The sequence below is a fragment of the Schistocerca piceifrons genome, chromosome X (genome assembly GCF_021461385.2).
Source record: "Schistocerca piceifrons isolate TAMUIC-IGC-003096 chromosome X, iqSchPice1.1, whole genome shotgun sequence".
In the NCBI taxonomy this organism is placed as follows: domain Eukaryota; kingdom Metazoa; phylum Arthropoda; class Insecta; order Orthoptera; family Acrididae; genus Schistocerca; species Schistocerca piceifrons.
Genome location: NC_060149.1, coordinates 215,357,147 through 215,371,902, shown reverse-complemented (window position 1 = coordinate 215,371,902; position 14,756 = coordinate 215,357,147). Strand labels below are relative to the sequence as shown.

General features: G+C 40.9%; 1 protein-coding gene across 4 annotated transcripts in view; it reads left to right on the top strand.

Annotated features, from left to right (window-relative positions):
* LOC124721733 (steroidogenic acute regulatory protein-like) overlaps positions 1-14,756 on the top strand; it is a 160,387-nt gene that overhangs the window by 99,122 nt on the left and 46,509 nt on the right. For all 4 annotated transcript variants that reach the window (XM_047246833.1, XM_047246832.1, XM_047246834.1 and 1 more), the window contains one exon: positions 9,430-9,579. In XM_047246833.1, the coding sequence (XP_047102789.1) occupies positions 9,430-9,579 (150 nt within the window). The remainder of the gene's footprint in view (positions 1-9,429; positions 9,580-14,756) is intronic.

The following is a 14,756-nucleotide window of genomic DNA, read 5'->3' as shown; positions in this document are numbered from 1 at the left end:
CGTGGTCTGACCCGGCGCAGCCATGGGAACGGGTGCGCGCTGACTTTGCCGGCCCCTTCCTCGGCACTTATTGGCTGCTGTTGATTGACGCCATCTCAACGTTTCCGTTTGTTGTTCGATGTCCGTCACCCACCACTGCGGCGACGACACTGGCTTTGTGCAAAATCTTTGCGCTAGAAGGTCTTCCATCCACGATCGTCACGGACAATGGCCCTCAGTTCTCTTCGCAGGCCTTCCGTGATTTTTGTACTGGACACGGGATTCATCATGTTACAGCACCGCCCTTCCATCCGCAATCGAATGGGGAGGTTGAGCGCCTTGTCCGCACTTTCAAAAGCCAGATGAAAATATTCCTTAGTGATTTTTCCACAGATGTCGCTCTGTTGCATTTTCTGAGTTCTTATTGCTTCACGCCTCTGAGTGATCGCAGCCCTGCTGAACTCTTGCATGGCCGCCAACCGTGCACTCTACTGCACCTGCTTCACCCTGTCAGGCCTTGTACTGTGTCCCCTCGTGTGGGAAAATACTCGGTGGGCACCAACGTGTGGGCACGAGGGTATGGATCTCACCCTAAATGGATTCCAGGGGTGGTCAAGGCTCTTCGCGGCCGCCGGCTTTGTGAAATACGTACGGACGACGGCATGGTTGTTCGCTATTACGACCAGATGCGCCCATGAGTGGTGGCCACGCCAGTGCCACGGCCCCTTCCTTCGTGACAGTGCCACGACATTTAAGAGTGCCGCCACGTCAGTACGTGCAAACGGTGATAGAGGCGCTCCGCAACTCGGCTGAGCGCGGGAGCACCACCTAGCTACGAACGGCGCCAGCCGCATGTCACGGTACGGCAGTCGAATGACCGATACGGAATTGGTAGCATGTAACCAGCTATTGTTTCTACGTTTGATATCCACGCAATTTATTAGTGATTAAGGGTTATAACAATCACATTTGTAGATACCAACCTTTACTGGCTCAGTATGCGGAGACTAACCTAAACATTTACCCAATTCAGAATGTTCAGCTGACAGATACTACCTACCACATATCTTATGTTCCTGAACCTGAACTCCTCATACCACTGCTATTGGACCACACAAAAGTGGTCATATGGTTTAGTATCAGACAAGTCATCATTCTTTACTGTTTATTTGTGTGTTTGTAAGGTTCACTAATCTTGGAAAAATTTTGTGTGTGGTTGTGTTGGTTGTGTTTAGAGTTACTGTGATGTGATTTGAGTCTTTTTAGTTGACTAATATTTCTTCTATGGAACCATTTCATAGAAGAAACATTAATCAACTCAAATCACAATATAACAACTCTTAAACACAACCAACAAAAACACACACACAAATTTTACCCAAGATTAGTGAACATTATAGACACACAAATAAACGGCAATGAAAGACAACTGTTGGAGAAAGGATTAAAGTGCAATGTAAATTCAGAAATAGATGAAGATTATATAAAAACTACTTATAGAAGCAGAAAGTGTATTGACAAGGGAAGGTAGGAGAGTAAAACAGCAGTGTCAAAATTGGATTATCTAGAGAACTAGTAAAAACCTTCAAAATCAAAATGTCATCATTTCAAAAGCAGATAAGGGGAAACACAGTAGTACTTATAGACAAAGAACAATACACTGAAAAAAACAAGAATTCATCTGCCAAAATAACATTATGAGATTAAAATCATACACAACAAACAGATTCCAGACTAAAGTGAAAAACACTCTGAAAAACATAGACATGGTCCTGTATAACATGGATAAACGAAAGCCGACTCAAATTTATCCCACGCTACCTGTCCACCGAAGCCAACCAAAGATGCACAAACTGATCTCCCTGTGAGGCCAATACTGGATTTCAGAAAACCCCCACTTACAAACTGGCAGGATACATGTTGAAATCACTGTCTGAAAATCTCAGAGTACAAGAAGACAGAACCATTAAAAACACTACATATCTAATAAAACAGGTAAAAGATATAAAAATTCGGGACACAGCAACACTCTCCTTATTTGATACAGAGAGCATGTATTCCAGCATACCAGTACCAGAAACAGTAGACATCATAGATAAAAACACGAAAACACATGTTCAGCTCCATGATGAACAGATTAATGAAATACTCACATTAATAAAGCTCATAATAGAACAAAATTACTTCCAATTCAATAGTGCATATAATTAGAAGAAGATGGATTACCAATGGGGTCCCCAGTTTCAGGAGTCTTGACAAATGTTTTTATAAACCATATTGAACAGATCATTTTCGCAAAAATGGCCGTGTTGAAGGCATCTTCCTGGCATATGCCTGAAATGATTTAGGAAAACCTAAATCAGGAGTGCTGGACTGAGCAAACTCAATCCTGCAAAATATGAAGTCAGCGTCTTAACAACTACATTCTCAGCATACTTAATATGTTCTGTCACTTGAGTATAGGAGATATGCTCTTTAAAGCTTTTCTTTTAATCCAAATTTTGAGACAATGTTCTGTTGTGGAACCTATTAAAGACATCTCGCATTGAAGTCCGTGCCAAATTTCGCGCGTCTGTAAATTTTAGCCAATCTTTGGGATTTCGCGTTCTTCTGAACTTCACACGCTTTTTCCATTGCCTAATGAGGTCAAAACAGCAATTACTGTGACACATTTCTTTTAGTAATTGTAACTCTTATGAGTCACTCTAATGAAGTAGTGCCTGGCAGCGTTAGTGGCGAAATTTTCTTGTTATTGGAAAAAAAAATAAATAAATAAAAAAATGTTGTAATGGCTAGCTGCCATTGTGTGGCAACAGTGATCGTGGTGGCGTTCAAATCAACAGTGTCGGCAGATTGATTGAAGAAATTTGTACTGCTGGTAAATTGTGAATTTATAGTCTTGTAAGTTCTCCATGAGGGTGACAAAGATGTGGTTATGTGATATGAAGAGTGCTTAGTTATTTATTATAAAAGTTTGCTAACAAAGACTTCTTGCTTCTATGTATTTCCAAGCTTTATAATACAACTTGTACTCATCTGCCTACTGATCTGACCTAGTGTGCACTATTTCTGTTCCCAAAAACTCTAAACAACTCAGCACCACAATAAAGACACTGGTTTCACCAAGCGAGGTGGCTCAGTATTTAGCACACTGGACTGACATTCAGGAGGATGAAAGTTCAAGTACGTGTCCGGCCATACAGATTTAGCTTTTCTTTGATTTTCCTAAATCACTCCAAGCTAATGTCAGGGTGGTTCCTTTGAAAGGGCACAGCTGATTTCCTTTCCCATCCTTGACTCAATCTGAACTTGTGCTCCATCTCAAATGACCTCGATGTCGATGTGATGTTAAACACAATCTTTCTTATTTCTTCCTTTGGCACTGGGTTCCTAATAAGCAAAAATTATGCTTTAATACAGGTGCTAATCTACTGACTTCGATTATTCCCATGTTTTTAGTTTATTATTCGAAGCAAGTGTCAGGTATGTCCCTTTAACAAGGCCATGTATGACTCCTTTTTACAGCCTTGCTGTAATGATTTGGTGAGTAATCCATAATGGTATCAATATAACTAGCATATTAAATCCTAATGGGGAAGGTGAGTGTCTTCAAAACTTGAACGACCAAGCATACTAAGAAAAGACACACACATCCACATTTTTAATTTGGTATCAGTCTCTTGGGCAATAGGTGTATCGTGGCTTATGGTAATTTGATCTAACTTGCGATTTCACAGTTTTCATCATGGGGAATTTAATTTTTTTTTACCAGTTGTAACCAGTTGGATCTGCGTATCCCACAATGCTACCGTCCGACCGTATAACGTCAGCTCTAACCTCATACACGCTGTAATCTATGTGCTTTTCTACCAGTCATGTCCGGCTATCACTAAAATTTTCATAATCTTTATCCTTAATACTCTCGTAATGTTTAAACTGGAGTTTTGCGTCGGATGGGTTGGCTACTTCTACCACTATAACTTTCGGTAAGGTCTGCCGTTAGGGCCAGAACTTTCCATTACTACTTCAACATCCAACTCCTGCGGGACAAAACACAACGAATCTTGCTCGTGATCCCCATTAACATCAACTGTTTCTGGTAAAGTCTGCCGGTTTGGGCCAGAACTTTCTATCACTTCAAAAACACTATTTTCCTGCGGGACGAGACGCAGCAAATCCTGCCCGCGCTCCCCATAAACACTTCTCCCGTACAGGCCCCTATAATCTCTTAGTTTGTCGTATAAGCGACCGAACTGCCTTAACCAGACCTCATCCCTCTCTGCATCCCCTTGCTCGATGACGGACGTGTTATCCGACATCTGATCTTCTCTCAACAATTGCGAATCATTCTTAAACTCAATCTCCAGTTCCGCTGTGGGTGTTACAGCTACCACTTTATAATCGATTTCCGGAACACTACTTAAATTGTTCTCACTGACAGTGAATGTATTTTCTACTGCCGTGTCTACAGCTGATGTACTACTTGTGGGCGCACTCCTTTCTCTTAACACTGGCACACTCTCCCGCCGCTGATTATTCCATATGGAATTTTCATAACGACGACACCTGGGTTTTCTCCTGTTATTGGGCTGCCAAAATTTCTCCACACCTGGTCGGCCCCTCACCGGCGCGGCTAATGGTTTCCCTGTCTCGTCCCAGCAGATCTGCTCCCCGGATGCTGCTGAGGCGGCTTATCACACCCTCTGGCGTTATTACTATTTTGTGAAGCCCATATCACGTTAGTGTGATACTGGTTTCTGCCATTCCTGTTATTATTTGCATTGTACCGATTGTTATTACGGTCCGAACCATTATTGTTATTGCTGCCATGGTTGCGGTATGCATTATTCCCATGGTTATCGTTGTTGTGGTACCCGTTGTTGTTACCACGGCCTCTACCACTGTCACGATTATTGTGCCAATTGCCCTCGTCCTCAACTCTTTCCAGGAAATCATTGATTGTCTTGTAATTGCTTCCTACGTAGCGTTTTGTATCATCTGGAAGCTTCTTGTAGAGTTCCCAGACTATTTCGGATTCCGTGCGGCGATCATGCAAATATTCCAACTTGCGGATCCAGCCCTCACAAAACTCCTTCATCGAGCCACGTGAATTCGCATCGATACGACAAATCCGCGCCAGACATTTGGTTGTTTTTGCACTGACCAGTATTCAGCCAGAAACAAATTTTTAAATTCGTCAAAAGTCAGGTTTGTAATGTTGAGGTTTAAGCCCCAACGCTTGGCATCACCAGCCAACACGTCAATAACTGCATTAATTTTTCTGTCATTAGTCCATGATCTGGGTAAAACTCTTTCACAATTTTTAATGGAATCCGTCGTGTGTATACCGCTTTTTTTTTCAAGGGGTCGAACCGCTCCTCTTTCATCAACAATTCCGAACTATGTGCACAGATTGGCACATAGCTCTGTTTTTTGTCAAGTTTCTTTTCTAATTCCGACACTCTCGTAATTACTTGCCAAGTGGTTGTCGCAAGCGTTTCCACTTCCCGCTTTTTCTCTTCGCAGGTATTAGCCTGCTTCCTCACTTTAGTATCTACTTCGGACACTAAAGCCTTTGTTTCCACCTTCTGTTGATCCTCTTTTCACTTACTGAATTTGTTCCGTCACCTTATTCTCGATGATCAGAGAAACTGCTTCTCCTACACTTTTCTCGATTGTGCTAATTTCGGAATCAAAACGAGTATTTATGCTCGCAATTTCTGCATGAACCCTTATCATTTCCTGTTTAAGATTACTGATTTCGGTATTAATTACAACAATATCTTCTTTGATTTTATCAACTTTTGTGCTAACAACTCCAACATTGTTGTTAGCAACATTAATAGCTTTGCTCTGATTGTGTAGCTTCTTGTCAATTTTTTCAGACTGAGCTTCTTGCTTGGCAGACTGAGCTTTAATTTATGCCGATTGAGTTTCTATCTTGCTAGACTGAGCCTTGATTTCGTTAATCAAAACATTCAATAAATCGGTTAAATTCCCGGAAACCAGTGGTTTTACTTCTGTAGTGGGTTCCTCTTTAATTGTCCCCCCATATTCATCATCAAGGGGTTCAGATTTGATTTTCACCTCCGATTCCGAAACATTTTCTAAAGTTTGGAATTCCATTTCTGCTCTTTGTTGCGTTTTGGCGGTCGCGTCTTTCATGCTAGCTGCCTGCCCCTGAACAATGGGTTCCGCGGTGCGCATTTCCCACTGTTCGACTGATTGTGCCATATCCAAGTCTACCAAATTTTGGTAATTGTTGCCTTCACTCATTTTAATAATTTTCAATATAAATGCCAAATCTCAAATCTAATTGGGATTCCTCCCACTACTTATTCTCGCTGACGTAACGACCTGTTCGTAACCAGTACTTTGTTACAACATTTGCACAAGCAAAATTCGTGTCCAGAACAACCACAAATCCGAAGATTCTCCTGTCACCAGGTCACCACGTGTAACCTCCCCCACACTTATCGACCTTAATGACAGTGAAAAATTAAACCGCATGTACCTAATGGAAATTTGGGAAAAGCAGTCGTAACCGAAGTTAATCTGTCGGTCAAGAGGGAGGAAAGGGTTACATCTAAATGAAAGGAAAATGCAAATGAAATTGATGGAAATTAATTTTGAGAAAAGGGTAAAATTAATAAAGAAAGTAAATGTGCGGTCGTTACATTAACAATTAAATGGCGTTAATTAGATATTTGAGATTTGGGGAAAGTTACGGTCGCCAGTCCTATGGACAACTACTATAATAACTGAAAAAGAAAGGTTATTGCACGTATAATTAGCACTAAAAGCGTGGCAACTGAAGGTTGACACGTGTTGTGTGAAAACTGAATGTTTGTTAGAGGTGATAAATTTCGCTACTCTCTGACTTAATTTATCAAAAAAAAAAATTAATAAAACCGGAAAATTGAAAGTTAATTTAGTGTCTGAAGTTTGTTTATGAAGCACTACGAAATTCAATAAAATAAGGTTAGTCTTGGGCTACATCAACAATCATTTCAAAAGCTACTTGAATCTACGCAATTTAGGAATAAGAGATTTAACTTTGAACTTGAATTAAATGATTCTGAACAATTAACAATAGTAAAATTTAGTACGTACCAAGCTGAGCTGCAGTCACAGGTAAGCTAAAATATGGTAACAAAACTCGCACTCTTAATTTGTGCTTGTGTAATCGAAATATAATTCTGTTTGGTTATGGTAGCCAGCTATGAATACTTTAGCTGAACTTTGAAATTAAAGCAGTGAAATCGAATGATATTACTTTAATGCTGGCATTTGAATTTCAACGACACTCGAGTTCATTTAGGAAAAGGAAGGGACCCTTCTTGGTAATGCAATTGGGACAATGAGCAACAAAGGTTCATGCTAAGTTGCTGTAATTTTGTGAGGCAAATGGGACAATTTTAAAAGCTGAGGTCTGCCATACAGTTCTAAAACTTTACGTGCTTCCAGTCTTCCTTGTTGGTTGATTGAAGGTTTGAAGTCGTCAGTCGAGGAGGTGGCGACAGTCACTCATTGTCGGCCGTCGCTGTTGCAGAAGCTGGATGTTGGCACGCCTTTTTCTCGACACTGTCACCAGGTGAAACGGGCTCCTGATGTGCGCCAGCTAATGCTTCCCATCCGCGACACCGTGTCAGAAACTATCATAGCAAGTCGAGCTCAATTACATGCTGCCAAACCCCGAAAGCGCGGCAACTCGCGGGAGCGTCACACAACACACCTGCTCCACTGCCCTACTCCAGCCAGACTCTCCCTGCCCGCGCTCCATGCGGCAGAGTTAACACTACCGAAGATCCTAAACACTTTGGTTCTCCACACGACCTATTGATGTAATCATTCGATAGCATAGTTTTCCCTAGGCAAGACCCAGCGTAAAAATACAAATAATATTTACAAAACAAACCAATCACGACCTATTGATGTAATCATTCGATAGCATAGTTTTCCCTAGGCAAGACCCAGCGTAAAAATACAAATAATATTTACAAAACAAACCAATCGCAAAACAATTACAATATATAAAAACACAGAAATGTCATATCTTCAGGTAACAAAATAAGGAAAAACTTTATAGTACAATAGATGGAAATAGGAGGATATGCATTTCTGGCGTTACACAGTCACAGACAGCATCCTCAATTTCAGTTGTGATTTGATTAGTCTTTGCTAAAAAATTTCAAATTTTGCCTGAAATGTCTACAACCCTCATAATGACCTGCATCTGATTCCAATACTGAAACACATGTTGATGTTTTATATTGATATGATTTTGATAATTTGACATATTAAGAGTAAATGTGATTTACAGAGTATCCATGTAGATGTAGACAAGTAAAACAGAAGTGATTTCAGGCGTTCCCCAAGGTAGTGTTATAGGCCCTTTGCTGTTCCTTATCTATATAAACAATTTGGGAGACAATCTGAGTAGCCGTCTTTGGTTGCATGCAGATGACGCTGTCGTTTATGGACTAATAAACTCATCAGAAGATCAAAACAAACTTCAAAATGATTTAGAAAATATATCTGAATGGTGCGAAAAGTGGCAGTTGACCCTAAATAACGAAAATTGTGAGGTCATCCACATGAGTGCTAAAAGGATCTCATTAAACTTCGTTTACACAATAAATCAGTCTAATATAAAAGCCGTAAATTCAACTAAATACCTAGGTATTACAACTACAAACAACTTAAATTGGAAAGAATACATAGAAAATGTTGTGGGGAAGGCTGACCAAAGGCTGTGTTTTATTGGCAGGACACTTAGAAAATGTAACAGACCTACTAAGGAGACTGCCTACGCTACACTTGTCTATCCTCTTTTAGAATACGGCTGCACGGTGTGGGATCCTTACCAGATAGGACTGACGGAGTGAATCAAAAAAGTTCAAAGAAAGGCAGCACGTTTTGTACTATCACGAAATATGGGAGAGAGTGTCACAGAAATGATACAGGATTTGGGCTGTAAATCATTAAAAGAAAGGCATTTTTCATTGCGGCGGAATCTTCTCACGAAATTCCAATCAACAACTTTCTCCTCTGAATGCGAAAATATTTTGTTGACACTGACCTACATAGGGAGGAATGATCACCACGATAAAATAAGGGAAATAAGAGCTCGTACGGGAAGATATAGGTGTTCATTCTTTCTGCGCGATATACGACATCGGAATAATAGAGAACTGTGAAGGTGGTTCGATGAACCCTCCACCAGGCACTTGAATGTGATTTGCAGAGTATCCATGTAGATGTAGATAAGTGATTGTTAAATTTTTACGTATTTGATGTTTCAAAAAATTATTTCCAGGAAATATAGTCAATTTTTTATAATCTGTCAGTGTACTTACTCATTTATGTAAACAGCTGTAGACCTCTATTTATATTTTCATTTTATTTTGACTGTGATGCTTATACTGATATTTGGACATGTATCTATAGGAGTCAGAATACAAGAGGAAGGCCCATGAAGTAGTTGAGGCTGCATGGAACATTGTTAATCTGCCAGACTGGAAACTGGAAAAAACTGTAGATGATGATACTGTTCACAGCAGAGTATTACCGAAGCAGAACAAGGTTTTCCGTCTGACTGTAAGTAATTGTCATTTTTGTGATTTAGGAGACTAACCTAAAAATGCTATTCCTTCTTTCCTCCATTCCTTCATTGTGGAATACTGATGACTCTTTGCAGGCCTCCAACTGCTGTTTATTGATAAAACATTGTACTTCTAACTACAGTATACCATGAGACACAAGTAATTAACAGTTCCTGTATTGTGTCAACTGAGAGTCCAGACCACAGTTGTTGACTGAAAGGACAGTCAGTCTTGTGAGTCCACATCTGATGGCACATGTTAGATCTTTGGTGACTGTCCCCATGGCAGCAGTCATCTGAAGTCTTTAATATAAAGATGGTGAGGTATTATTGGAAGTAGTGCCTACTGAATATCAGAGTAGTACTGGGAAGAGGAGTTAGACTGGAATGTTTAGGACACAAATAGCAGACAATTATACACTCATGCTTATAAATTAAGGTTAATGCTGATACATGGTGAAACTGTGCTCTGGTGGGCGGTTGCAGGTTTAAATCACCTGTGGGTATGACCATGCGGTGCATTTGACCTGCAGTCGTCGCACAGTGGCACTGACAGCAGTCCACATACACAGAGGTGTGTTGGTGTATGTCAGAGTACAGTGCAGTGAGTAAGTGTGTAGACATTTTCAGACGTGCTAATGGTGACTGTGTGTTGAAAATGGCTCAAAGAACACACATTGATGACGTTATGAGGGGTAGAATACTAGGGCAACTGGAGGCTGGTCAAACACAGCAGATCATAGCAATGGCCCTCCGTGTGCCACAAAGTGTGATCTCAAGATTATGGCAACGATTCCAGCAGACAGGAAAAGTGTCCAGGCACTACAGTACGGGATGTCCACAGTGTGCAACACAAGAAGATCAATATCTCATCATCAGTGCTCGCAGACGGCCACGGAGTACTGCAGGTAGCTTTGCTCGGGACCTTACCACCGCCACTCCAGACACACAGTCTACGGACACCTGGACAGACATGGTTTATTCTCCCAGAGACCTGCAAGGTGCATTCCACTGTCACAGGAGAGCCTGTAAAGCCTGGTGTCAAGAACACAGTACATGGTCACATGTAGCACATGTGTAACGGGACGGTTTTCTCAACTTATCACCAATACCGTGGACTTACAGATATGTGTCGTGTGTGTTCCCTATGTGCCTATGCTATTAGGGCCAGTTTTTTGTAGTGCCACGTTGTGTGGCACCACATTATTCAGTTATACTTAAATTATGAGCATGGGTGTAGTTGCAGCACAGCAAAAATGGTGGCACTATTATTAGAGTTTATTGATACTATGATGTGGGGAATATGCAGTGATAATTGAGTAAAACTGAACTTAATTATTTTTTACACCTCACTTAAGCACTCTATCAGAGTTATTAGAATACTTATAAGGGAACAGAATCTGAGGCAGAATAGAATTAGAATCTAGCACAGGACTAGCAAATAACAGATTTCGATGGAAAAGAAGTTTTGATTTTGATAAGGGTCATGAGAGGATCCTTGGAAGGTAGAATAATAATCCCACTATATGTTGCACAAAATAAAGGAATGGTTTCACCATACAGTGAGAGAGAGAGAGAGAGAGAGAGAGAGAGAGAGAGAGAGAGAGAGAGAGAGAGAATATTTGTGTTCTGCATGTTGAGTACATTTATACCAAAATCAGTGACAGTGAAATGTAGGATAAAATACTGAATGACCATATTCATATTTATATGGTATGGAATGCTATGGCTGAATGTAAATAATTTAGAAGCAAAGGTAACAACTCACTGAACAGTAGAGGCATTGAGTAGTCAACAGACACATAAACAAAACTGATAATTAGATATTTTGGACGAGTCCTTTTTTGAGCTAGAATACACATAATTGTGTATTGCACAATGTAGATGTGCAGGTTTGTGTGTGGATGTTGATAAATAAAGCTGTTGGAAATGAACTGAATCTTAGGTTGCCATTTGCAAATGTGTTGGTACTGGTGCTAATTATGAGTTGTTATAAATCCGTATAAAGAAAAATTGTCTTTGGAGACACAAAGAGACTGCAAATTAGATTTGTTTTCAAGAAGGGTTACAAGAAGACAAAGTGCTGTTCACAATGAAGACATATCCTACAGTTGTACAGTTATTTATTGACTGAAGTCTTTACACTACTGTGTTTTAGGAACTCAGCCTCATCTTCAGGTGTATATATAAATAGTAGGTTGAAGTGTCCATTTCAGAACTAACTTACAAGACAGATGTGTTGGCGTGTTAGTTCTGACATCGGTGCTTCAACCTACTGTTAGTAGAAGTACTTGAAAGTGTGGCTGAGTCCCTGAAACCAGGTAGTGTAAATACTTCAGTCCGTAAATAACTGTACAACTGTAGCAGATGTTTGTCACGCGCGTTACATATCTAACAGTTATGGATGTCCCCCCAGCAAAAATTTATACGACCAAATAAGTTTCCAGAATGCGTCATTCACTCTGCAGTTATCTGTGCCCTGTTTGAAATGTTCTGCCAGACTGATAGCGGAACGAACATCCGTGAAAGGCTCCTTTTCTGGTATACAGTTTTAATCTTTAAAGAGGTTTCAGAGCAGTGCACACTCTCCTGCAAGATTCACTGCAGAAATGGTGTTGAGTATGTGAGTAAACTAGTCAAAAATGGTTCAAATGGCTCTCAGCACTGTGGGACTTAACATGTGAGGTCATCAGTCCCCTAGAACTTAGAACTACTTAAACCTAACCAACCTAAGTACATCACACACATCCATGCCCGAAGCAGGAGTTGAACCTGCGCAGTTCCGGACTGAAGCGCCTAGAACCGCTCAGCCACCGCGGCCGCTGGTAAACCAGTTCCTTTCTTTCAAGAGTTCGAGTCCAGCATTTTGAGGAGAGCTTCTGTGAAGCTTGAAAAGTAAGATATAGGTACAGACAGAACTGAAGCTGTAAGGCTTAGTCACGAGGCTTGACTGGATAGCTTAGTCGGTAAGAGTTTTGCTGCAAAAGGCAAGATTCTGGTTTTGAGTACCATCCAGGTGACAGTTGTTATCTCTTTGGGAGGTTCATGAATTAAGTTGTTGTCCTCTATCATGTTTAAACATATTGATAATTTAAATGCAGTAATTTTTTTGAAGTAGCATTAAATTCTATGAAAAAGCTGAGGCTTGTGAAATACTATTCATGTGGAGCATAACACTGTATGAGGGCTTTCTGTTGCATACCTTGGCTGTAAGTGAGAACAGTAAGGCTGAGCTGTGACCACAAAAGGCACTACATTCTCATACACAGGCAATGTCACTGGAGGAGTCAAAAACCAAGTAAGAAGTGAGTCTGTTGTAAACCACAGTAAGCCCATCTGAATAGCAAGCCAAGAGGTTCCATAACAAACAGCAGTCATTGTACACAATTAGTATGGCACAGAATTGAGAAGTTTCATTACACATTGTGAACCAGTTGTCAGCTGCACGGTAGGCTGACTTGTTTATAGGTTGACTGGACAGTTTAAACATCTCTGATTTGCTATTGGAATTGATAGCCGTGCTAAGCTGGGATACAAAATCCCTCCCCACTTTGACTCACAGAGCTGATAATAGACTGTTACGTGCCTGCACTGATGAGGAATGGAGAAAAGCAATGCTGAAATCCCTGCCAATAAATGAAGTGGCATATTGTTGCAGAAGATGCCGAGCAGCACAGAGGTGTAGTGGTTGTGATACTAAAATGTTGCATGGAGGTTTGTGAGTTCAAAACTCACCTGAACTGTACAATTTTAATTTCTGTATTCGGTTTGAGTACATTCTAAAAGTATCCACTACTGTCAAGAATCATTGTACTGGAATGTTCTGTAGTTGTATATATACTGTGTGTGTTACGGCCAGAGGCAGTTCGCTTCACGCTCTTGTATGTGCAGGTGCTGAATAAATCTTTGTTAAGTGAAGTTAGTGTTCGTCATTCATCTAATTACACCTTCTTCTACGTGACATTATTCTGGTGGAGGCGCCGAGTATTTGAACTTGTGATAGCACACATTATCAATGACACAGTGGCTCCCATCAGCCACGACAAAGCCGCCGTTTACTTGGTGAGAAACTAGAGTTCCAGCCATATTCAACAGATTGCAATCTATTGGAGACAGAAGAAGAAGAAGAAGTAGAAGAAGAAGAAGAAGAAGAGGATGTTACGTTGACAGCAACTGTGTTCCAACACATGAGACATCCTTCCGGGTTCTCTGGTGACGATGGTCAAGATCCAAACAAATGGCTGAAGGTATATGAGCATATAGCCAAATTTAACAATTGGGATGACACCATGTGTTTGGCTAATGTCTTTTTCTGCTTGGAGGGCACTGCCAAGCAATGGTATGAGAACAACAAGGAGAAATTCACAAGCTGGGAAGTATTCCAGGCAGAACTGCGCAAGTATTTCAGTGACACACAAAGTCAGAAGAGCAAGGCTGAAGATAAATTAAAGTAGGGCACAGCGTCCAGGAGAAACTACAGCATCCTACGTTCAAGACGTCCTGGAGCTGTGTAAAATAGTGGATCCTAGAATGAAGGAGGAAGATAAGGTTGCACATCTCATGAAGGGTGTTGCTGAGGACATGTATCAAGCTCTACTCCTGAAGGAGGTTTTGACAGCAGACAATTTCATAAAATGGTGCCAGTATATCGAGACAATGCATCAAAAAAGCATTACATGCAAGAAGTTTGAACGGCTTCCAAACGTCATATTGATGTCTTTAATGGAGGATGCGACTGATTTCACAAGTGTTCTTTGTCAGATAGTGAGAGAAGTAGTTCAGAAGGCACTCAGATTGCACGGCGAGCAAAAAACCGAAATGCTTCAAGAGGTCATAAGGGAGGAAGTGGAACAGACATTGAACCCAATCTCTCATCCTTCATTTCCCTTCAAAACGGTGAAAAAGTCAAGACCCAGGTGGAGTTACGTTCCTACAATGTTGCATGAGGAACCTGTTTGGGCATCAAAGAAGACTGACGTCTGGAGGACCCAGGATAACCAACCATTATGTTTCCACTGCGGACGACGGGGACATGTGGTGCACTATTGTTGAGAAAGGCAGTGGATATTTGATGATGCCCATGCCAGAAGACAGCAGACCGACGTTAGCAGACACCAACTCCGGGACAACGAAGATGAACAAGAAGATGTGTGTGGGTGCAGGACAATGTAGG